The sequence below is a fragment of the Pinus tabuliformis genome, chromosome 5_1 (assembly GCF_031772625.1).
Source record: "Pinus tabuliformis cultivar Carrire ecotype Pingquan chromosome 5_1, CPIR1, whole genome shotgun sequence".
In the NCBI taxonomy this organism is placed as follows: domain Eukaryota; kingdom Viridiplantae; phylum Streptophyta; class Pinopsida; order Pinales; family Pinaceae; genus Pinus; species Pinus tabuliformis.
The window spans coordinates 238,863,189-238,886,847 of NC_142305.1; the positions used below are offsets into that span (position 1 = coordinate 238,863,189).

A 23,659-nucleotide genomic window follows, 5' to 3' on the forward strand; every position below is an offset into this window, starting at 1 on the left:
TTCCTAATCTGAAGGAAGATCATGAAGGAGTTTGTAAAGGATGTGCATTGGGTAAGAATACCAAGAGACCATTTGGAAGCAGTGCTTCATGGTCAAAAGAAATCTTGGATCTCATTCACTCTGATGTATGTGGCCCTATGACTCCCAAATCACTTGGAGGTCATTTATATTATGTCATTTTTATAGATGATCAGTCAAGAAAAACCTGGGTTTACTTAATGAAAATCAAGGACATAGTATTTACAAAATTTCAAGAATTCAAATCTGAAGTGGAGAACCTTACAGGAAAGAAAATCAAGATACTAAGATTTGATAATGGAGGAGAGTATACATCCAAAAAGATTATAACATTCTGTAAGGAATTTGGAATTAAGAGGGAGCTGATAGTCCCATATAATCTCGAACAAAATGGAGTTGTAGAATGAAAGAATATATCCATTGAAGAAAGTGTAAAAGCAATGTTACACGATCAGGATCTACCTAAGTTTCTATGGAGAGAAGCCACGAAGACAACTGTCTACATTCAAAATCGAAGTTCCCACAGATCTCTAAACAACAAAACTCTAGAAGAAGTGTTCATTGGAAAGAAGCCATCTGTAGATCATCTCTGGATCTTTGGGTGTCCTGTATATATTCACATACCAAAGGACAAAAGAAAGAAGCTGGATCCTTCAGGCATGAAGGGAACATTTGTTGGGTACAACAACTCATCGAAAGATTATAGGGTCTACAAGAAAGATGGACATCACATAGAAGTTAGTCGCGATGTCATATTTGATGAAAGCATAGCATTCAAGAAATCAAAGGAGTTTTCCATAGACTTTGATGATGAAGAAATTCCGGTATTTGAGGAGGAAGTTGACAAGGGGGAAGAAGAATCACACCATGAAGAAGGTGGTCCTAGTGAGCCTGTTCAACCTGTGGTCATCCCTGAAACAAGAAAAAGACCTAATTGGTTGAAATCTACTCTACTTGATGTAGAAGGTCATGAGGCAATGAAAGGATCATTCAGAGAAAGCAAGAAATCCAAGAGATATTCTGGGTATGCTACATATATGACAAAACTAATAGAAGCAGAACCATCCACTTTTAAAGAGGCTGTAAGTAATCAGGAATGGAAAGATGCCATGAATGAAGAGTATCAATCTATAATGAAGAATGGAGTCTGGGAGATCGTACCTAGGCCTAAAGACAAATTTGTGGTTACTTCCAAGTGGATCTATAAGATCAAACATGCAACAAATGGAAGTATAGATAAGTATAAAGCAATATTTGTGGCTAGGGGTTTCTCTCAACTTGAAGGCATCGACTATGAAGAGACATTTGCTCCAACAACAAGATATACAATGATTCGATCATTAGTCTCTAGCAACATCGATGGGATGGAACATCCACCAAATGGATGTCAAGACTGCATTTTTGAATGGCACAATAGATGAAGAAGTCTATATAGAGCAACCCTTGGGATTCGAAGTTAAAGATAGGAAGGCATATGTTTGCAGATTGAAGAAAGCATTATATGGCCTCAAGCAAGCACCAAGGGCATGGTATGCTAGAATGGATGCATACCTACAAAGAATAGGCTTCACAAAAAGTTTTGTTGATTTGAACCTCTATATTAAGGGTGTAGATGGAGAACCTATAATCATTCTTCTATATGTAGGTGATCTTCTCTTGACAGGTGTAGAAGGACAAATTGAAGAATGTAAGAAGTAATTAGCAGCAGAATTTGACATGAAGGATCTGGGGTTGATGAATTACTATTTATGACTAGAAGTCTGGCAAGGACCTAATGAAGTTTATTTGGGTCAAGGAAAGTATGTGATCAAGATGCTGAAGAGGTTTGACATGATGGATTGCAAACCTATGACCACTCCGATGATCACAAACTTAAAGAGACTAAGGAGTTCCGAATCTAGCCCTGTGGATCCTTCCAAGTATAGGAAACTTATTGGCTCATTGATGTACTTGGTGAATACTCAACTAGACATATGCTTTGCAGTAAATGTTCTCAGTCAATTCCAAGTGGAGCCGAAGCATGATCATTGGGTAGTAGCAAAACATATTCTGAGATATCTACGAGGAACCATCCACTACTGTCTGAAGTATGATAGAAGGAATGATGTCCAACTGATTGGATATACAGATTCTGACTGGGGAGGCAGTGAGCAAGATGGAAGGAGCACTACGGGAGGATGTTTCAGTTTGGGATCCTCCATGGTCTCATGGATGAGCAGAAAGCAAGACACAATTGCTTTGAGTAGTGCTGAGGTTGAATATGTTGCAGCCTGTGAAGTAAGCAGAGAAGCAGTATGGTTGAGGAAGTTGCTATCCGACCTGTTTGAAGGACCGATGAACCCTACAGTGATAATACCAGTTGTTTATGTTTGTCTGAAGATCTAGTGTTTCATGGAAAAACAAAGCATATAAACAAGTATCAGTATATTCGAGAGCTAGTGCAAAATGGTGTGCTGCGACTACAATATATCTCCACTAATGAGCAGGTAGTTTACATATTGGCAAAGTCACTTCCGAACAAGAAGCTTGTGTACTTGAGAGACAAGCTTGGTTTGGTTGATGTATCCTCCCCACTGTTTTACAACCCGCCCGTTTCGACTCCGACTCGGCCGTTTCGAACCGAGTCATCACCCTAAACTTTGACCCGGCCAGCAACCCGGCTCGGTTGACCGAGTCACATATGACTCGGCCGAGTCATATGTGACTCGGTCAACCCGGCCGGGTCCGTTATGACTCGGCCGAGTCAATGCATTCCAGCTGGGCAGCGAAACAGTTAGAAAAATTTCACTTTTTTTGTGATTTTTGATAAAGTTAAATTCAGTTTATGGATTCCAAAGGGTAATGGTAATTTGTTAAATGCTTTTGGGGTCCATTTCCCCCTCCCAAACCCTATTTAAGACAGCCAAATGCTCTCATTCACTCACAGCAGTCTTATGCATTTGAGTGAGAGTCTTCTTTGAGAATTAGTGAGCAGTTCTTGAGCTTGTTTTGGAGCAGCAGTGAGGAGTCTTGGAGGAGCATTGTAGCTGGAGTGAGGAGCTTCTTGGGCAGCCATTTGGAGCAGCATTGAGGAGCTGATTCTTGGAGCAAGCTTGAGGAGGGAGTTTGTGCCTGGAGGTATTTTTTTCCACCTCTATAAATCTGTTTTTGCTTAGTAAATTTTAGGTGCATATCAAGAAAGCTTAGAGAGTGTTTTTTGTCAAATAAATGAACATTGAATCAATTTTTTTTTTTTTTCATTTTCAGATTGTTTTCCTAGTAAAAAAATGGCACCTAGAGCAAAAGATCCTGCTTGGGCATATGTTGAAATGGTTGATAGTCAGATGCATTGCAAGTTTTGCCATAGGAAAATTAAGGAAGGTCCTGGGGGGATTAATAGGCTGAAACAACACTTGGCAGGGATTAAAGGCCAAATTACCGCATGTCCCTCTGATGAAATTGAGGAGATTAGAAAGAATTTGTTGGCCAGCTTTGAAAAATTTAAAGAAGATAAGGCTAGGCAAAAAGAGATACAGGATGAAATTGGGAGGAAGAGGGAGATACAAAGAATGATGGCTACCAACCCCCACTATGATTTTGAGGGTTCTTCCTCTATCCCTCAAACTAAGGCATCCAACCCTTTCCGTTATGTTCCTCCCTCTTTTGGTTCTGTTCAAGATAAGGGAAAGGGTAGAATGAAGGGTGATGTGACTATCAAAAGTTATTTCACTCCCTCCTCTCCATCAGATGCACATGGTCCTGAAGTTAGTAAAGGTCAAATTCAGCCCACTTTAGATGACCATTGGAAGAAAGAATTGAGGGAGACTGCTTGTGACTACATAGCTAGATGGTGGTATGATGCTGATATCCCCTTTAATGCTGCTCGTTCACCATATTATGAGCCTATGTTTGATGCCATACATGCTGCTGGAAAAGGATTCAAAGGCCCTACTATGCAAGAGCTAAGGGGGTTTCGTTTGCAGAAAGAAATTCAATCCATTAATGAGTATTTGCAAGAGTTCAGGGACTCATGGGCAAGAATAGGGTGTACCATCATGTCAGATGGATGGACTGATCAAAGAAACCGTACCATCATAAACTTTCTTGTCTTCTGCCCACAGGGAACCATGTTTTTAAAATCAGTTGATGCATCTGATAAGGTAAAAGATGGCCACTTGTTGTTTCAGCTATTGGATGAGGTTATTGAGGATGTGGGGGTGGCTAATGTTGTTCAAATCATCACAGACAATGCCTCTAACTATGTTCTTGCTGGTAAACTGTTAGAGGAAAAACACAAGACCATCTTTTGGAACCCATGCGCTGCACATTGCATAGACCTCATGCTTGAGGATATTGGAAAATTAGATTGGGTCAGAAACACTGTAGATAATGCCAAAAGCATAACAAAATTTATCTACAATCATACACTGGTTTTGAGTCTCATGAGGAAACACACTAGAGGCAAGGATATTATTAGGCCTGCCATCACTAGATTTGCTACACATTTTTTGACATTGCAATCTATGCTTTCCCAACATAGAAACTTGCAAAAGATGTTTTCCAGTGATGAATGGAATCAAAGCAATTGGTCTAACAAACCAGAAGGCAGAGAATTGAAAAGGAAAGTCCATGATGAAACTTTTTGGAGAAAGGCAGCAGAGATTGTGAAGTTTGCTGAGCCACTAGTTAAGGTGTTGCGGTTGGTGGATGGGGAAAGGTTGGCTATGGGCTTCATTTATGAGGCTATGGATCAAGCAAAGGAGCAAATAAAGACAGCATACAAGGATAGAGTGGCAAAGTATGGGCCCATTTGGGCAATCATTGATGAAAGATGGAACAATCAACTCCATCGCCCTATACATGCAGCTGGGTATTTTTTGAACCCACGGTATCATTATAAAGCTAAGGAGTCAGGAGCTTTGAGGGGGGAGGTCAGAGATGGACTGGTTGATTGCATTGAACGCATGATCCCATCGGAGTCTGATCAGCTGGAGATACATCAACAGGTCACATTCTTCAGCAATGCAACAGGTACCTTTGGGAAGAACCTAGCAAAGATTGCAAGAGAAGCAGATGAGCCAGGTAAACAAAAATTTCAATTTTCATTTTCTTAATGGTTTTACAGTTTTACTTTTTTTATTAAAGACTAAAGTTTGTTAAATCATTTATAATTTGAAAGTTAGATATAATTTGTAATTTTGTTGAGCTTCAGCCTTCATCTAACTCATAATTCATTACACTCCTATGTTTTTTGCAGCACAATGGTGGGAGGCCTTTGGTGGCCAGTGCCCTCAATTGCAAAAGTTTGCAATTCGTATTTTGAGTCAAACTTGCAGTGCATCTGGGTGTGAGCGCAATTGGTCTGTCTTTGAGAGGATTCACACAAAGAAGAGAAACCGTTTGGAGCAAAAACGGTTGAATGATCTAGTTTTTGTCCAATACAACCTTCGGCTCAGACGGAACCAATTTCTGAACAAAAGACCTGATTCAGATCCCATTGTGTTGGAAGACATTGATCCAACATCAGATTGGGTAGTGGAGAGTCGTCCACCAGAGTTTGATCCTGATGAGGATCTTGATGAACTTGAACATCCACTTCAGCCTGTTCAGTTGAATGCAGATCCCAATCCACCAGCCTCAGTCTCACAGCCAGCAAGGAGTAGGACTCCAGTTGTAGGTGCTTCCTCTGCTCAGCCACGACAGAAGCGCAGCCGCATATCTACTCTATCTCAGCTTGCATCTGCTGCACAGCCTGCTAGTGGTACTGGCACCACTTCTACAGTTGCAGTTGGAGACGATGATGATGAGGAGGAGCCATGGGGCCCCTTGTCTGACTCTGATGATGATGATCCAGAGATTGGTCGAGATGATCTTGGCTCCTCTGGCAGTAGCTACTAGCCAGTAGTACTAGTATTGGAGTCTGGTCACCATCACAGTTTACTTTTGTTGTAGAGGCCATTTCTAGCCTCCTTGGTTATTTGTATTTTGTTTTGAGTCTTTGATCATGTATGACAATTGACTATGTATTGCCATTGGGTACCATTTTGATATAATGGATTGGTTCATGAGCCTACTTTGATCATATGTTGTCTTCCATCTATATTATAATGCTGTATGTTTGGAAACATGAATGAAAATCTTTAAAATTATGTTTAAAATATTTAAAATTATGTTTTTTTATTAAAAAAATAAATATTTAATTTATTTTTTACAACGACCGAGTCATTGAAATCGAGCCGACCGAGTCATTACCGAGTCGGAGTCGATCCTCGGCCGAGTCGGAGTCGGAGTCGGAGTCGTAAAACATTGATCCTCCCTAATTGAGAGGGAGAGATAGACACTACATTCTTGTCTTCACGTGGGAAGAAAGAATGGAGGATTGGGTAACCATCTGGCATTTGATACTCTTTGAGAATGAGGTAGGGCATTCAAGACAAGAGTAGTTGTGGACCGATATTCTTTGAGGACTAGCGACCCAAGATAAGAATAGTCCAAGGGAAGGTCATACTCGGTGAACACCCGGGTGGAGTATGTACCTTGAGAGACAATGATGATGCTATCTATAAATCATTGGTCTCGCTAGCATTGTGCTTTGATCTTTTGGAGTGATAGAGTTGTTAGTCAAGGCCTTGCTATGTGACAATGCTGGTTAAATATGATGCTAGATAGATGGGTTACCAATCCGACTCTTTTTATGAGATCTCTTCAAATTGAGAATGACTGTGTACCTCTTATGAATACCTCCCTAGTGAAGAGGGAGTGTTGAAAAATGTGTAACTATGTTCGGTCTTCATAAGTATGAAATGTATTCTTGTAAATTATAAAATGGAAAGAAATTATTATTGGAGCATGGGTTTCATGCTCAAGTTCTTTTATAGGTCAAGCACCCATTGAGTGCTTCTAGCATTTGTCCTAGGTTTAAGAGTCATTGTCATATATTGTATCTTGTAAAGAAAAAAATTGTTTTTGTCTTTAAAGTGTCAAAATGGCCCCCAAGATCAAGTCAGCCTAGAAGTTGTCAAGTCGGCCTACATAAAGAGCCACATCTACCCTTGAAGAAGCCTATATATAGAGAAGAACTCGTCCTCCATTTGACACACTCAGTGACATCTCTTTCTATGTGAAGAAGAGGACAAAGAGAGGTCGAAGAAGAGGAAATCGAAGGAAGTTGAAGTGCTTGGGTTAGTTGTCTCTCTGTCCCACATGCAAGTCAAAGTTAGGGTTTCTGCGTTGGGGTTATCTTTGGTTCGATCTTGGAGGAAAGAGAAATGAAGTGAAACGAAGGTCACTTAGGGCATCTTACTAGCCCTAAGTCTCAAGGAAAGGCAAATGAATGGGAAAGGAGGCCATATGAAGAAGATGAAAGTCTTCTTGAGGAGCAACAACAGTTGTAGCAATCGCTGGGAGATAGAATTTCGGATCTGAAGTAGGAGGTCAAAGATCTTGCAATAGGAGGCTGAGTTGATCTTGATCTTGGAGGTTATTTGTCTAAATCACTAGGTCATGGTATTCGTCAATTGAAGGATCCATAAGAAGAGAAGAGATTTAAGGGTTTTCCCCTCAAGAGGAGGGGTTTTGGCTGTGGCTTGCAGTGTATATACTGTGTCACTGTTCTTATTATTTTGGTAGTTGTTTGATGTATCTCACACTATAATAATGAGCAAAGCTAATAAGGTAAAAGCCTAAAAGGTAACACAAACAGTTATCAAGTTCAAGAGAATTAACATATTCACTGCCCTATTGAATTCTCAACAAGCAAAAGTTGACGGTGACTGCAGTCGAGTAGGCTATTGGGTGAGACAACGGGCAGGGACGGTGGCCAATGCTGTCACTGCGTACAACGGCTGACAGTTGTAGGTGTCAGACAACTGCAGACTTGAATGACGGTGGTTATGTGGTGGGTGCTTCGGAAGTTGCGTGTGGCAGCTGCCCTGCAAATGGATGCTGTGCGGTCGTCAGGCTGCTACGGTTTTTTTTTCCAATTGATTTTATTTTTATTTCTATATATTTAACTTCTGTTTTTGTTTTATTTTTTTAATATATATTTTGACTTAGTTTTAAATTTTTTTATAACTTTTTTTTGACTTCGTTTACATATATATACCTTTTTATTTTAACCCCTTTTTTATAACTTTTTTTCCAATAATTTTTTTTACCCTATTTTTTTTTAATAATTTTATGGCCAAGACCTGACAGAGAATATGGGGAATCTCCAATTACTTGTGTGGCTAACAGCCTCAATTACTCATCAACAAACTTGATGAATACTTGATGGCCAAATGCTGGGTCAGCTAAGGTCATTTATTCTTGGCAGGTTTTTTTTGGAGTTAGCATAGGATTAGCTTTGAGACTGGTCATATTGGTGGGCCTATTATTGGATTTCGTAGCAAGTAGTTACAGCAGGCAAGATTTGTGTGACTTGATGATTTTACAGCAGGCTAGATAGGTGTACCTCATCGATTTACATGCTACAGGCAGTGAGGATATGCCTTGGGACTATTCCCAGGTAGAATTTAGTTAAATTTAGCAGCTACAGACAGCATTATTTTGGAGAAAAGAGTATGGCAATGGCCCTTTTTGGAAAGTGAGTTTGAGGTTCAGTTGGCTTGCGTAGAATTTAGTTAATTTAGCAGCTATAGACAGCATTATTTTGGAGAAAAGAGTATGCCAATGGCCCTTTTTGGAAAGTGAGTTTGAGTTTCAGTTGGCTTGCCTTGTGGGTCATCATTCCTGATTGACTCTTTTCTCTCTCATTCCAAACTATGGTGTACCAGTTTAGGGTTTTTCCTGTGTTTCCGTAAGATCAGAATTGAGAGGACAGTGAAAGGGAGATGAATTTTTCAGAGCAGGTTACAGAGCAGATCCCATCATCTTCCTGCCTCCAGATCCGACACATTGCTGTCATCATTGTGTACCTTTTTGATTATTGCAGCCAGTCTTATGTTTATGATCATGATGCAAACAATCTTTTGAATGATATACAGATAGGGTTTGATTACGCCATATTTTGCAGCTCTTTGAATGTCATGGTTGAATAATTGTTATGGTTTTGCAGTGGTTAGTTGGCCTCAGTGCACTTATTTTGATTTTGTTTTCACCTAAGGTGCACATTTCTTTTCTTTATTTTATTCACAGCTGCAATCTGTTGACAAACCTAATCTCTATTTCCTCATACTTAATTTAATAGTTTACAACATTACCCTTGTTCTTGGTTTCTCACAAATATTCAAAAGACACATAGCTTGTCTGCTAGTCACTTGCGGTATATGCAGATTTATTAGGTTATTGACAGCATACGATCCCTGGGGACACCCCTTGTGACTGGAAAAGAACCAGTCCATACAGAGAGGTAATTAGCTATTACAATAGGCCAATTGCTTCAGGTTGTTCCCTGGATTTTCTAGTGCAGATTTGCAGGATAACAAGTCTCCACATGGACTGAGTATGGATCCCCATGTAGTGGAAATTACGTTTAAGTTTGTAACATAGGGTGACTGTGTTGATAGGTGGTCCTTAGTGGTACAAGAAGTTGTTTTGTTATGACACCTAGATGAGCATATTATGTATTACACTTTCCATGTATGCTTTTACCTTTGTGTGTGCTCAAGAACATGTTGAGTATGGTTGTATGCTTTCATATGATAGTAGAAAGTGGAATGCTTACTGCTCATATAAATGCAAGAATCTCTTAAATATTGCTGCTTTTTGTTTGTCTAACTATTTTATTTCTCAATCGTTTAGTTCTTGTTTTATATCATTTAATGTTTACTTGGTATGTACTGTTTACATTATTTCAGGTCTATAGCAAAGAGGATACAAACAAAATGCCACTTGAGTTAGCTAATCCACTTTCTCATGAGCGTGATCCAGAGAAGGACCCAGAAATTCGAGTGCAAGCTGCTGAGTCACTTTACTTGATTGCAATGCAGGTAAAAAATATTCACTTGGATTTGTTATTTTAGAGTCAGACCCAATTGCCCTTTAATTGTTGATCTATCATTGTATTTCATTTTATGATTGCATATTCCCTTTCCATTAGAAACATTTTTCAGGTTTGTACATCTATGTCGATACATTTAACAAAGCTAGCAAATATTGCATTTAAGAAAGAATGGCTTATGATATTTGTATATTTAAAATTATTTTCTTACATATCTACCAATGTCCTTTATCTTGCCCTTTATGGGAATAAACATCGTTAGTTGTAGTCATATGATTGTCAACGTTGGTAGAAGCAAAGTATTGTTGCTTGCTTGTTAGATAATGTACATACACAATGTTAGTTTTTGGTTGCAGCTGTCAGGTGGTCTAGTCTATATGGTGTCTAAGAGGCTAAGGAACACGAGATCTCCAAAACGTAGAAAATGTTTCGCGAGAAAAGCCTTAGAAACACCTCAGTTAGATTAATTAGCCAATAATTAAATATTTCCTAAGTCTAACTTAGGAAAACTGGTTAATTAAATCAAATTAATCGAGGGAAATCGATTTTTATCTAGAGACTTTTTGAAAAGTGAGTTGACGGAGTCAGGATGATCTTAGCCATCGGTTGAGATGTGATCATGGCCGTTGGTTGCCCAACAAAAGATTATAAGAGCAAGTCGATGGGATTTGGAGAAGACATCGAAGACAGCTGAGACACAAGTAGTTCAACTTACCCAGTTGTAGTGATTCAACAAGGGTGCAGTTGAAGCACAGGGAGACATCGACAGAGGGGTGTCAACAGAGATTTGGGGGCAAGATCCTAGAGGATATTTCCTTAGATTTCTAGTGTTTGAGTGACAGGAACAAGAGGCTGATTTATCTGCAAAGGAGGCCATATTCCACTAGTGTGAGTAGCCAGTTTGATAGTGTGCGATAGAGTAGCTCATTTTAGTGAACCAGAGCCGAACCTATCACTTGGAGGCAGAGCGTGTGGGCCAAGGACAGTGCTAGAGGAAGAACGATTTGCAAGAGAGATTCTAGAGGCTGTACGAATTTCTTGGAGATAGCAATGCGCATTTATGGAAGCTAGTGCGAATAACCAGAAGGAGTGCGAGTTGGTTGGGAGATGCTAGATCGAGTTACAGAGGGAGACTGTGTGTCTCCAGATTATATTTCCAGCAAGACTATTATTTGCCGAAGCTTTGCTAGTATTAGGCAAGTAGATCATTGTACTCTCAAATTTCTGAAGATTAATAATAATAAAACCATCATCTACTGCACTGGTTTTCCCTTTGGGTTTTTTCTAGGGACTATTGTCCAAAAATATTGGTGTTAGATTTATTGTGTGTGCATTATTTCTCAATTCCAGTATTTTATATTCCGTAGCATATTTTTATTTGTGAAGAATTGCAGTGTTAGTTATTTGATATTTGTCGTTAATAATTAACAAAAGACAAATAAACTACATAAGTGAGGAGAATAATATCCAATTACTGCGATTCGTGGAAATTTCACATGGTATCAGAGCTAAGTTAGACTGGAGCAAATCTAGAGTGAGGTTGGTGCAGATCAAAGAGATCAATGCACTGAAGATCAGATCTGTGCATGCCAATCAACTAGTGTGTGTTTCAAAGGCAACAATTCGATTTCCAGTTTAGGGAGTTGATCCAGAGAAAGTGCGAGTTGTCTCAGTGAGCAACAATAGGTAGTGATGTTGTCAGAAAGGATTTCTGGACATATCAAATTTCGCAAAGCAGATTTAGCACAGAGGGTTTGCAACAAAAGGGTTTTGCAGAGTAAATTAGCGTAGGGCCTGGAAGATAAAGCACAAGGGTATTACAACCCAGTTTATTAATTTCTCCAGTGTATTTGAGTTCGTGGAATTTCTAGAGATGGCGGTAGCAGGATTGAGAGATCAGCATAGGTTAGATGGAGCTTCCAACTTTGATATTCATATCTGGAAGGCCTGAATGTTGTTTCTATTAGACGAGCATGACTTGAAGGAGTTTGCCACAACAGTTATTACTGTGCCAACAAATCCCATTCAATTTCATGAGTACATAAGGGATAACATCAAAGCTAAGAGGATGATCGTTGATGGAGTCAGGGATCACATTGTTCCACATATTGCAAAAAAGAGAACAATAAAGGAGATGTGAGATGCCATCGTGAAGCTGTACCAGGATTCGTCAGAGAATAGGAAAATGATCCTCATAGAGAAGCGGAGGATTGTCAAGATGAACAAGGGCAAAGATGTGACCACCTATCTCACCAAGATTTAGTCTGTCAGAGATGAACTCGCTGCAGTAGGAGAGAAGCCAATAGATTACGAGCTAGTGTGTATAACACTCAATGGGTTTACCAAGGAACGACATACATTCATCCAAGTGATTTCTGGGGTAGACACACTTCTAGGATGGGAGTGCCTATAGAATGATTCCACTTAGGAGGAGCTAACGCTTAGCTTGGTTGAAGGCACTACCAACAACATTGGGAAGGCAACGAAGGTGAAGTGTTTGTTTTTGTAGCATTGGAGGTGTTCTAGTCTCGAGACTTTGTGGAGAGGCTAAAACACAAGAATTCTCCGTAACCTAGAAATCGTTTTTGGAAATTCCACTGAGAAGTGTCTGAATTAGATTATTAACCAATTTTTAAATATTTCCTAAGTCTAAATTTAGGGAAATTGGTTAATTAATCAGTGTTAATTGAGAAAGGTGAAAATTATCTAGAAACTCACACGGATCGACTAGGAAATAATCTCAACCATTGATTAAGGTTTAATCTTGGCCGTTGAAGTCCCACAATGAGATTATATGAAGAAGTCGATGAGTAGATGGAGGAACACACTTGTGACACTTGAGATCGATTTCCTTGGGCAGTGTGATTTTCCTGAGAGTAGAAACAATTGCCAGAAGAGTTTGAGCTAGAGAAGGGAAGAAGAAAGGGGTAGAGACAGTGAGGCCAAAGCAAATTTTCCAGTTTCGGAGAGTCAAAAAGAGGAGGCCGAGATTTCCTCTAGGAGGTTGCGCAGAGCCTCAAGAGGGCAATTCGATCCAGCTGAAGAGGATCTCGTTCTCAGTTCCAGAGGTCGGGAATATTTTCTAGAGTGTTGGAGAAACAGTTTTTTAGTGAGTGCTAGGAAGGACTGGATTGGCAACTGATTCAAGCAGAGTATGTGAGGGATTGCGCTAGGGTGACGCTGGGCCTACGCAGAGCTGGTTGGACGATTATCTTTTCAGAGGCAGTCAAGTGTCGTGATTTCTTAGAGGGAGGTTAAAATCCCTCTGATAATTTTTGCCAGTATTTCTCTTAGATAGATTCGCTTGTTTGACAAAATTTATTATACTTAGAATTTCTCACTGTTGCTTAATAATAAAAACCAATGTTCCACCAAGTTTCCGGGATGAGGAGGCAAGGGAGCGGGGACACACAGGAGTGGTCTATGCAAAAGCTCCCCACCAATTTTTAGGAAACGTGGGGGGACGTCGAGGTCTTAAAAACTTATAAATATAAAATATAAATCGATGAATCATATAACTGAAACAAATTAAAAACGAAAAGCATGATCATTGATATCATTATCTATTAATTTTAGGTATGTTCTATGCTTAGAGCAATTTATTTCAATTTTCACAGTTAGCTCCATGTCTTTTCCAGATTAGCAATCACATCAGCATTAAAGTAAACTGCAGATAGAACATAAACATAAATCGCAGAAGACAAGCCAAGACAAGAGGACACAAGATGTGGCATGCTAGCCAGGGACAAACCCCAATGTGGGGAAACCCTTGATAAATTCTTCTTCTATGTTCCTCAATAGTTTAGCAGAGAGAGAGAGAGATAATACATTTACAACAGAAGTCAACATTTTGACTTTTTATATCTATATGAGATCAGTTAAAGACATTTTGCTTCAACTGATTCTCCAAGGTGACTCCTTCACCTATCATAGTGCTGCATCTTGTCCACTTGTTGCATCTCTACGTACTGTGCCATGCTACACTTATCATGTCCATGCTATGCACTTCATGGTGCTGCTCTTGTCACTGAGTTGCTCTTTATCACGGATCTGCACCCAATGTTGTACTCATTGCAGATCTGCACTCAATGACTTCTATGTTGTACTCATCATATAGCATCCATCATCACTTTGCTGCAACCATCACCATGCTACATCCTTGTTATCTGACTAACCCTCAACATAGTAGCTCTATCCATCTGATAGGCTCAAGCATCATAAGATTGACTGTGCTGTTAGTTCTTTCAAACACCCAGTTGTTTATAAGTTGATCTAGAGTAGATTCATTCCTTCACTATGTAACATTGTCTTATCACCATGCTGTCACCTACAACAATCCGAGTTTATGCTTTATCATGACTACAGCGGATGGGACTTCTTTGACTGTGGATTAGGGCTGCATATGAAGCTCCCTTGGGCAGCGAATAGGTCCTCTTCATAAGACAACTGCAAGGGCTTCCTTCAACTATGTCTAGGCTTCATGACTATGGCTAAGCTATGGCTAAGTCTCCTTGTTAGAACAACAACTACATCATCTCCTCTAGGACTGTGTATAGATCCTCTTTCTAATTGCGGATAAAGAGTCTCTTTCTTGCTGTGTATAGGGTCAATAGACAACGGATTCAGGCCTTCATTTAGGGCCTATATTAGCCCTCTTCTCATCTGCGGATTGAGCCTCTTGAGACAGCATATAGAGGCTTATTTATGCTGCTTATAAGTCTCCTCTTTTCTGCTTGTAGGTGTCCTCATAAGCCTGCGGCTAGGGCATATCTTTACTGCAGCTATGGCTGCAACTACGACTTCATTATGACAGCGGCTAGGTCTCTTCTCTAGTGCTGCGGTTAGATGTCTCCCTTGATTGTGTGTGTGTCAAATGACTTCAAGTCCTTTTCTATTTATACTAAAACGTGGAGGTTGAATAGACATAACTATTGGGCTTCTGAGCCTACATAAGTTGTTGGCTGACTTGACAATTTGTTCATAATCAAAATATATTCATATCTTCATAAATACTTATCGAAATCAAATGATCTTTAGATCAATCCTACACCACTCGATGAGAGGGATCCAAGAAAAATATCAGCTGCCATAAATAAGATGACCCACATGGAGTTTTGCCCTAGTTGCCAATTTTAACACTCCCTCTCAACTAGGGAGAACTCCATTTGTTGATCCATATGTCCGACTGTACTATCTTTGCCATCTGTGCCTTGCATTGATCTGCTCTGCTCTGATCTGCTGAGCTCTGCTCTGCTCGAACTATGAAGAAGAAGAAGTGATCGAGGATGTATCATACCATCCTCCACTGACCCAAAGTCAGTCTCAGAGTGTGTACCACTTTCACTGGTCCCAGACCAGTCCTCTACTGACCCGAAGTCAGTCTCAGAGTGTGTACCACTCTCACTGGTCCCAGACTAGTATCATTGATCCCAGATCAATGGAGGTCATCCTAGCATAGGGAGTACAGCAGATACAATGATGCATCCATCGATAGAACTACTATGGTCCCTATCCTCATTTCCCTGCTCATTGATCAGATGAGAGGTACTTCTCATGAGTCCCAGATTGCATGGATAGGATGCCTCGACAGGAGAACTAATCATCCTATCCACAGGAGAACGATTCATCTTGTCCAGTGGATGCCACGGAGAACTAATCATCCTGGTCTACAGGAGAACGAATCATCTTGTTCCACAGTTGCCACGGAGAACGAATCATCCAGGCCCACAAGAGAACGAATCATCTTGTTCCATAATCGCTACGGAGAACAAATCATCCTGGCCCATAGGAGAACTAATCATGCTGTTCATAGCGCACCACCAGGGGAGGGTGAGTCGCCCTGTGGTCGTATGTTGCTCCAGTAAGTACCCCAAGCCCCCTAAAGCTCCCAGAGCTCAATGTATGCAACATGCAGGACCTTTTTGCAAAGGTCTCTCAACGACTCCAAGTTGTTCGGGAAAATCACAGATTTGATCTTTCCCTGGGGCTTTGACAAAATGTCTACGACTTGTACATCAGTTTTAATGTGATGGAGCCTCTTTGCTTATCGACTCACCATATCCCAGACAAGGCAGTATGTGATGTCTATCTGCTGGAAAAATCATCGAATACGGGATTCCTCGGTAATTGAATCCCACCTCTGGTTGTCACAGAGAATCATAGTGGTATTCATCATGTGTACAAACAACTCACTTAAGAGCTTTTGCAACCATGCAGCTTCACATGAGAACATGCTCGTAGTTGTGTATTCGGTCTCGGTGGTGCTTATAGCAACCGATTTCTGCTCCCTGCTCATCCATGATATCGAAGCAGAATCAAAGAGAACCAGTCCTGAGAGGTGCTTTAGTGATCCTCCACACTGCCTGCCCACTCAGCATTCGAATAATCATGCAGTTTCATATTTCCGGCAGTATATCTCAATCCATGAGAGATTGTGCCCCAAAGATATCTCAGAAGATTCTTGGCATCAATCCAGTGAGGCTCAACCAAAAATGAGCTCATCATGCTAACTGCAAAACATATGTTCGGATGGAAGTTCACCAAGAACATCAACACGAATGAGTTTATGAAACTCAGAGGCATTTCCCAAATCTGGTTCGACATCACTACCATATAACTTTTGAAAGTTAAGATCCTCGAGGTAGTCACAGGCTTGCAGTTTATCATTCCACATCTGGAATCCAACTCCCTCTTACTTTTGCAAATGAGAGGGTTTGCACTTTGCACCTGTCAGAAATAGGTTGTCCTCATAAGGTGCTGGTATGATATCATCCACAACCTTCAAACAATGGTTTGGATTGGCTTCACTCTTAGTGAATCTTAGCTTCATTTGACAGCTATTAATCCTCTCATACTATGCCCGAGGAGTTTTGCTTCAAGCCATAGAGGGCTTTCTTCCACCTGCATACGTGAGATTCCTAATCAACAATCTCAAACCCCTTGGGTTGTTCCAAACCTGTGGACCTGCTCTATGAGGGGAATGGTCCCCTTGTAAGATTTTCCTTCGGTACATCTCAGACATGTACTTTCATGCTCTTTTTGAATTCAGGCATCCCTGTCACTATCTGACTCATAGACCTCTGGTGCTATGTGTCAATGGACATGGTCCCCAGTGGACTTTCTGCAACTTGATACAATCCTGAACTCAAAAACATCTTTGAAAAATCTATTTTCAAACACGTACCTTTCCATCGATGAGTGCCACCCTGAAATCTTTGACTTCCATTGCTGAAATAGACACCAGGTTCTTCTTGTGATTAGGTACATAAAAGAGATTCTGTAAATGAATTGAGTTACCCTCATTCAATTGAGGGATAACATTCTGTACACCCTTTCTGGGATAGGTGGCATCGACTCCAAGTATAATCTGACGATTGTTTCCATCTCTACCAAATTAGAGAGTGCACCCATCTATCCGATGAAGTGCCTTGAAGCACTACAATCAATAAGCCAGATTCCCAAAGAATCTAAAGGAGAGGGCCAATACAAGATAATTCTTCTTTATCTTATCAGAAACAACATTTGATTCTTCATACCTGGGGTTCCTTGCTTTCTTTGAAGAGTCGACCATTTCCTTGATGACCTGCATTACCTGTCATTCCTTTGATTATTGAAGATGTCACTGGAATGATTTTTATCTTCATCAAGAGATGTGTCTCTGCCATTCGGACACTTCTTCGCATAATGGCTGAACTTGTTGCAACCAAGGCATCCGCCTTTCCTTCCACCCTTAGATCCGAACTTCCCAATGAAGTGATCTTTAGGTAGGCCATCAGAAACTTCTGCTGCGCCATTTTAATAATATTCTCTGCTTCGACTTCACCCTCGATGAATTTGAAGAAGGATGAGGAATCCTCTGATCCTTTTGTCCTTTCCCAACTATCTTCGATGATTGCTCTTTCACTCTTGCTTGGGCATTGTCTTCACCTTAGCTCCGATACCATGTTAATTTTGGGTATGTTCTATGCTTATAGCAATTTATTTCAATTTTCACAATTAGCTCCATATCTTTTCCAGATTAGCAATCACATCAACATTAAAGTAAACTGCAAATAGAACATAAACATAAATCGCAGAAGACAAGCCAAGAGGACACAAGATGTGGTGCTAGCCAGGGACAAACCCTAATGTGGGGAAACCCTTGATAAATTCTTCTTCTATGTTCTTCAATAGTTTAGCAGAGAGAGAGAGAGATAGTACATTTACAACATAAGTCAACATTTTGACCTTCTATATCTATATGAGATCAGATGAAGACATGTTGCTTCAACTAATTCTCCAAGGTGACTCCTTCACCTATCATAGTGTTGCATCTTGTCCACTTGCTGCATCTCTACGTACTGCACCATGTTGCACTTATCATGTCCATGCTATGCACTTCATGGTGTTGCTCCTGTCACTGAGCTGCTTTTTATCACGGATCTGCGCCCAATGTTGTACTCATTGTAGATCTGCACTCAATGACTTCTATGTTGTACTCATCATACAACATCCATCATCACTTTGTTGCCCCCATCCTGCTGCAACCATCACCATGCTGCATCCTTGTTATCTGACTAACCCTCAACATAGTAGCTCTGTCCATCCGATAGGCTCAAGCATCATAAGATTGACCGTGCTGTTAGTTCTTTCAAACACCCAGTTGTTTATAAGTTGATCTAGAGCAGATTCATTCCTTTACTATGTAACAATGTCTTATCACCATGCTGTCACCTACAGCAATCCGAGTTTATGCTTTATCATCACTGAAACGGATGGGACTTCTTTGACTGCGGATTAAGGTTGCGTATGAAGCTCCCTTGGACAGTGAATAGGTCCTCTTCATAAGACAGCTGCAAGGGCTTCCTTCAACTATGTCTAGGCTTCATGACTGCGGCTAAGCTATGGCTAAGTCTCCTTGCTAGAACAACAGCTACATCATCTCCTCTAGGACTGTTAAATCCTCTTTCTACTACGAATAAAGAGTCTCTTTCTTGCTGCGTATAGGGTCAATATACAGCGGATTCAGGCCTTCATTTAGGGCCTATATTAGCCCTCTTCTCATCGGCAGATTGAGCCTCTTGAGACAGCGTATAGAGGCTTATTTATGCTTCTTACAAGTCTCCTCTTTTCTACGTGTAGGTGTCCTCATAAACCTGCGGCTAGGGCATATCTTTACTGCAGCTACGACTTCATTATGACAGCGGCTAGGTCTCCTCTCTAGTGTTGTGGTTAGATGTCTTCCTTGACTGTGTATTAGGCCCCCCTCCTTGCTGTGGATTAGGCCTCTCTCAACTACAGTTAGGGCCTCCTTTAGTCAATGGATTAGGGCTTCCTTAGACTGCGTATTGGAGCTCCTCAAGACAGTAGATAGATCTCCCTTCAATTTGCGGCTAGAGCTCTTCCTTTGGCTGTGGCTAGGTTATCATCTGTATTGCGGCTAGGGCATCATCCTTTTTGCGACTAGGGCATCAACTTAGGCCAGCGTATACTCTGAGTGTCTCTCCTTCACCAAAACCCAAAGACGTGGAGAGGAGGAGATCACATGAAGAGTATGTGTGTGTGTCAAATGACTTCAAGTCCTTTTCTATTTATGCTAAAACATGGAGGTTGAATAGACATGACTGTTTGGGTTCTGAGCCTACATAAGTTGTTGGCCGACTTGACAATTTGTCCATAATCAAAATAAATTCGTATCTTCATAAATACTTATCGGAATCGAATGATCTTTAGATCAATCCTACACCTCTTGATGAGAGGGATCCAAGAAAAATATTAGCTGCCATAAATAAGATGACCCACATGGAGTTTGGCCCTATTTGCCAATTTTAACGTTATCATATAAATTATAATCATACATCATATATGTAAGTTTGTAACTGTACAATGTAACTACTAGTCTTCTATCTTACTAACAATTCACAATGAAAATAAATTATAAACTTATAAATGTTAAACTTTTAAACTTTAAACCATATTGATGTTCCACTTCCAGCTATGAACATTGAATATTGAATATTGAAATAAAATTATAAAAGACAAGTCTAATACATCAAGAGTCAAAAATTTTAATTTTATAGAGTCAAAATAACATAAGAACATATCAAAAGATAAATGAGCATAATTGCTCAAGGTAATCCGTTCAACGAAGGAGCAGACAAAAGGCTGCATGGAGATGGCAGTAGTGTTTAGTTCAACGAAGGAGTAAACAAAAAGTGAAATGTGAAATGAACATAATGTAAACCCTTCTTGGTCGATCAACAAATATTAAAAATTACGATTTTTTTGTTTCATAAAAAAATTTGTGAATTTTTTCTAGGGAAACGACCCCTCAAGACCCCTTAAGACCCCTTTCGCCTAGGAAATGACCCCTTTCAAGTTTCCCCGCGTACCCTGTTTTTTGGGAGTGTGGGGAAACGACCCCCTCTCGTCCCCAAGTCCCCAGAGCGCGACGGAGCTAGGAAACTCGACCCCCAGGTGGGGAGACGAGACCCCGTGGAACACTAATAAAAACCCTTAGCTGCTGCATCGATTTTCCCAAGTTGGGAATTTTTGGGGACTTTTGTCCAAAAGTAACTGTGCCATATTTGTGTGTGTGTGTGCCAATATTTTCTCAGTTTCCAGTTTATCTTCGACAACATTTTTATTTGTGAAGATTGCAGTGTGATTTATTCGATATTTGCCATAGAAAATAAATTGTTAATTAATCTACAGTTAGAAGAATTAATTCCAGTTGTTGCGATAGAAATTTAGTAGTGAAACTTTCACATGGTATAAGAGCAGTTTTGATCAGATGAGGAAACTCAGAAGAGGAAAAAGAAATTCGTTGTTTAGAGGGAGCAGCAGGATGAATTTCTGGGGGTTGCGTAGTCTGTAGAGCCTAAGCTAGGGAGTATGAGTTGTTGGGCAATTCGATTTTTCAGTGTAGGTTGCTAGAAAATTTTGACTTTCCTAATTGAGTAATTCCAGCACGCAAAGGGAGCAACAATTTTGTATTTTCGCTGAGCAAGTTCCTTGTTTGGGTGCAAGAGGGTTTTGTAGCCGTTTCCTAGAGCAAAATCAACGGCGGGTGGAAGAGAAAGAGCACACACAAAGGGAAATTTCTCTCAGAGGGTTTCTAGCCTAGAAACCCAAATTTCCAGTTGCAATCGACAGTATTTGCAAGCAAATTTTCTCACTCCAGAAGGGAGTGCGAATAGCAGATTCAACAATCGAGCAGGTGAAAGAGGGAGTTTTCCAGTTCAGAAGTAGATATGGCCACAACTGGGCTTAGATATCAGGATAGGTTGGAGGGAGCCTCCAACCATGTCATGTGGAAGGCTAGGATGTCTTTCCTGCTAGATGAATTTGGCCTGAAGACCTATGCAGAAATTTTTTTGGCAGTACTGAATGATGCAGATCAGCTGAAAAATACAAAAAGATATGGCAAAGGCAAAGAAAATGACCTTGGATGGAGTTCGGGACCATATAGTCTCGCATATATTGGCCAAGGAGATGTGGGATAGTCTCGGTCAGCTATATCAGAATCCTTTCGAGCAGTGGAAGATGTTCTTGCAAGAAAATATGAGAAACATGAGGATGCAAAAGGGTGAAGGCATAGATCCCTTCCTCACTAGAATTCAAAAAATACAGGATCAACTTGCAGCCATTGGGGAGGCGCCTTAACCTACATAGCTTGTGCATTTGGCCCTGAACAATGTCTCAGAGGAGTGGCAAGTCTTTGTCCAAAGCATCTTGGGATGAGACAAATTTCCAAGGTGGGATCAGATGTGGTTAGACCTACAACAGGAGGAGATGAGGCGAGCTCTAGTAAAGAGCTCCATCAGCGGAAGCAGCAGTAAGGGTTCGAAGGGTGAGAAGGAAGAGGAGAATGTGGCCCTTGCATCAAAGGGTCCTAGTTAGGGACAAGGGGAGAATAAGAAGAAGAAGGACCTATCTAAGGTCAAGTGCTTCAGGTGTGGCGAGTTTGGCCACTACAGTATGTACTGTCCTCTCAGAAGAAGGACACGCATGAGTAGGAGGAGCAGACGACAACATTCGTAGAGATAGACAAGTTATTCCCCAGGATGGAGGAAGATTTTGCTATGTTTGCAGCTATACCTCCAGGAGAGAGGTGGGGCGATATGGAGTTATAGTCCCTGAGTTGCACATAGTTTGGGCAGGGTCCATAGAGGTGTCCTTCTCATGGATCATTACCTTACTACAGGGGCCCACAATATTCAGTAGCAGGATGGATCAGTGTCAGTCATGCAATCAGATTCCCTAGTGACAATTGCAGACTAGGTGCAGTCAAGTGCTGAGGAGTGCAGAGCAGTGTTGACAACAGAGAGGAGGCTCAGTGGCAGAGTTAACAATAACGCAGTTTCCTAGTGGACAGTGCAGACCCTAGTAGTAGTCGAGGCTCAGAAGATAGATGCAACATGAGACACAGTTGATTCAGTATTTCAGATGCTTCTCAATTGCAGTAGCAGCAAACAACAATTGAATGGGAGTTGCAGTGCAGATGCAGAGTTGGCAGCAATATAGCAGTGTCAGCAGCAACACAAATGCAACATCAGAGTTGCGCAGTGGTTGATGGGCAATGGCAGGTAGTCATAATGGCCAGACATCAACAACGTATAGAGGGAGATGTAGAGACAGGGTGTTGGAGATGTTCAACACTAGAACACCTTCCTCGCTAAGAGGGAGTGTTAGTTATTGTAGTATCGGAGGTGTTCTAAACTCGAGAATTTGTGGAGAGGCTAAAACACAAGAGTTCTCCATAACATAGAAATCATTTCTAGAAATTCCACCTAGAAGTGTCTCAATTAGATTATTAACCAATTTTTAAATATTTCCTAAGTCTAAGGAAAATTGGTTAATTAATCAATATTAATTGAGAAAGGTGAGAATTATCTAGAAACTCACACAGATCAACTAGGAAATAATCTCAACCATTGATTAAGGTTTAATCTTGGCCATTGGAGTCCCATAGTGAGATTATAAGAAGTCGATGAATAGATGGAGGAACACACTTGTGACACTTGAGATCGATTTTGTTGGGCAGTTCGATTTTTCAGAGAGTAGTAGTAGTTGCCGGAAGAGTTCGAGCCAGAGAAGGGAAGCAAAGAAGGGTAGAGACAATGAGCCCGAAGGAATTTTTCCAGGTCCGTAGAGTCAGAAAGAGGAGGCCGAGATTTTCTCCAGGAGGCTGCGTAGAGGCAACACAAAAGCCTCAAGAGGGAAATTTCTATCCAACTGAAGAGGAGCTTGTTCCTAGTTCCAAAGGCCGAGAATATTTTCCAGAGTGTCGGAGAGACAGTTGCTCAGTCAGCGCCAGTTAAGACAGCTAGATTGGCAGCGGATTCAGGTAGAGCATGTGAGGGATTGCGCTAAGGTAGGGCCTGCACAAAGCATGTTGAGCGACTAGCCTTTTAGAGGTAGTCAAGTGTTGGCATTGCTTGGAGAGAGGGTAAAATCCCTCAGATAATTTTTGCCAGATTTCTCTCGGATAGATTCGCCGATTTAGTGATATTTATTGTACACATAATTTCTCACTATTGCTTAATAATAAAAACTCTCAGCTGCTGCACCAGTTTTCCCAAATTGGGTTTTTTCCAGGGACTTTTGTCCAAAAATAACTATCATAGTTTTGTGTGTGTGTGCCAATATTTTCTCAGTTTCCAATATATCTTCCGCAACATTTTTATTTGTGAAGATTGTAGCATGATTTATTTGATATTTATCATAGCAAATAAATTTTTA

The 23,659-nt window shown here is 40.6% G+C and overlaps 1 protein-coding gene across 2 annotated transcripts in view; it reads left to right on the forward strand.

The window, feature by feature from the left end:
- LOC149164291 (ARM repeat superfamily protein) overlaps positions 1–23,659 on the forward strand; it is a 275,018-nt gene that overhangs the window by 155,779 nt on the left and 95,580 nt on the right. For both annotated transcript variants that reach the window (XM_089432017.1, XM_089432016.1), the window contains one exon: positions 9,795–9,926. In XM_089432017.1, coding sequence (XP_089288143.1) covers positions 9,795–9,926 — 132 coding nt within the window. The remainder of the gene's footprint in view (positions 1–9,794; positions 9,927–23,659) is intronic.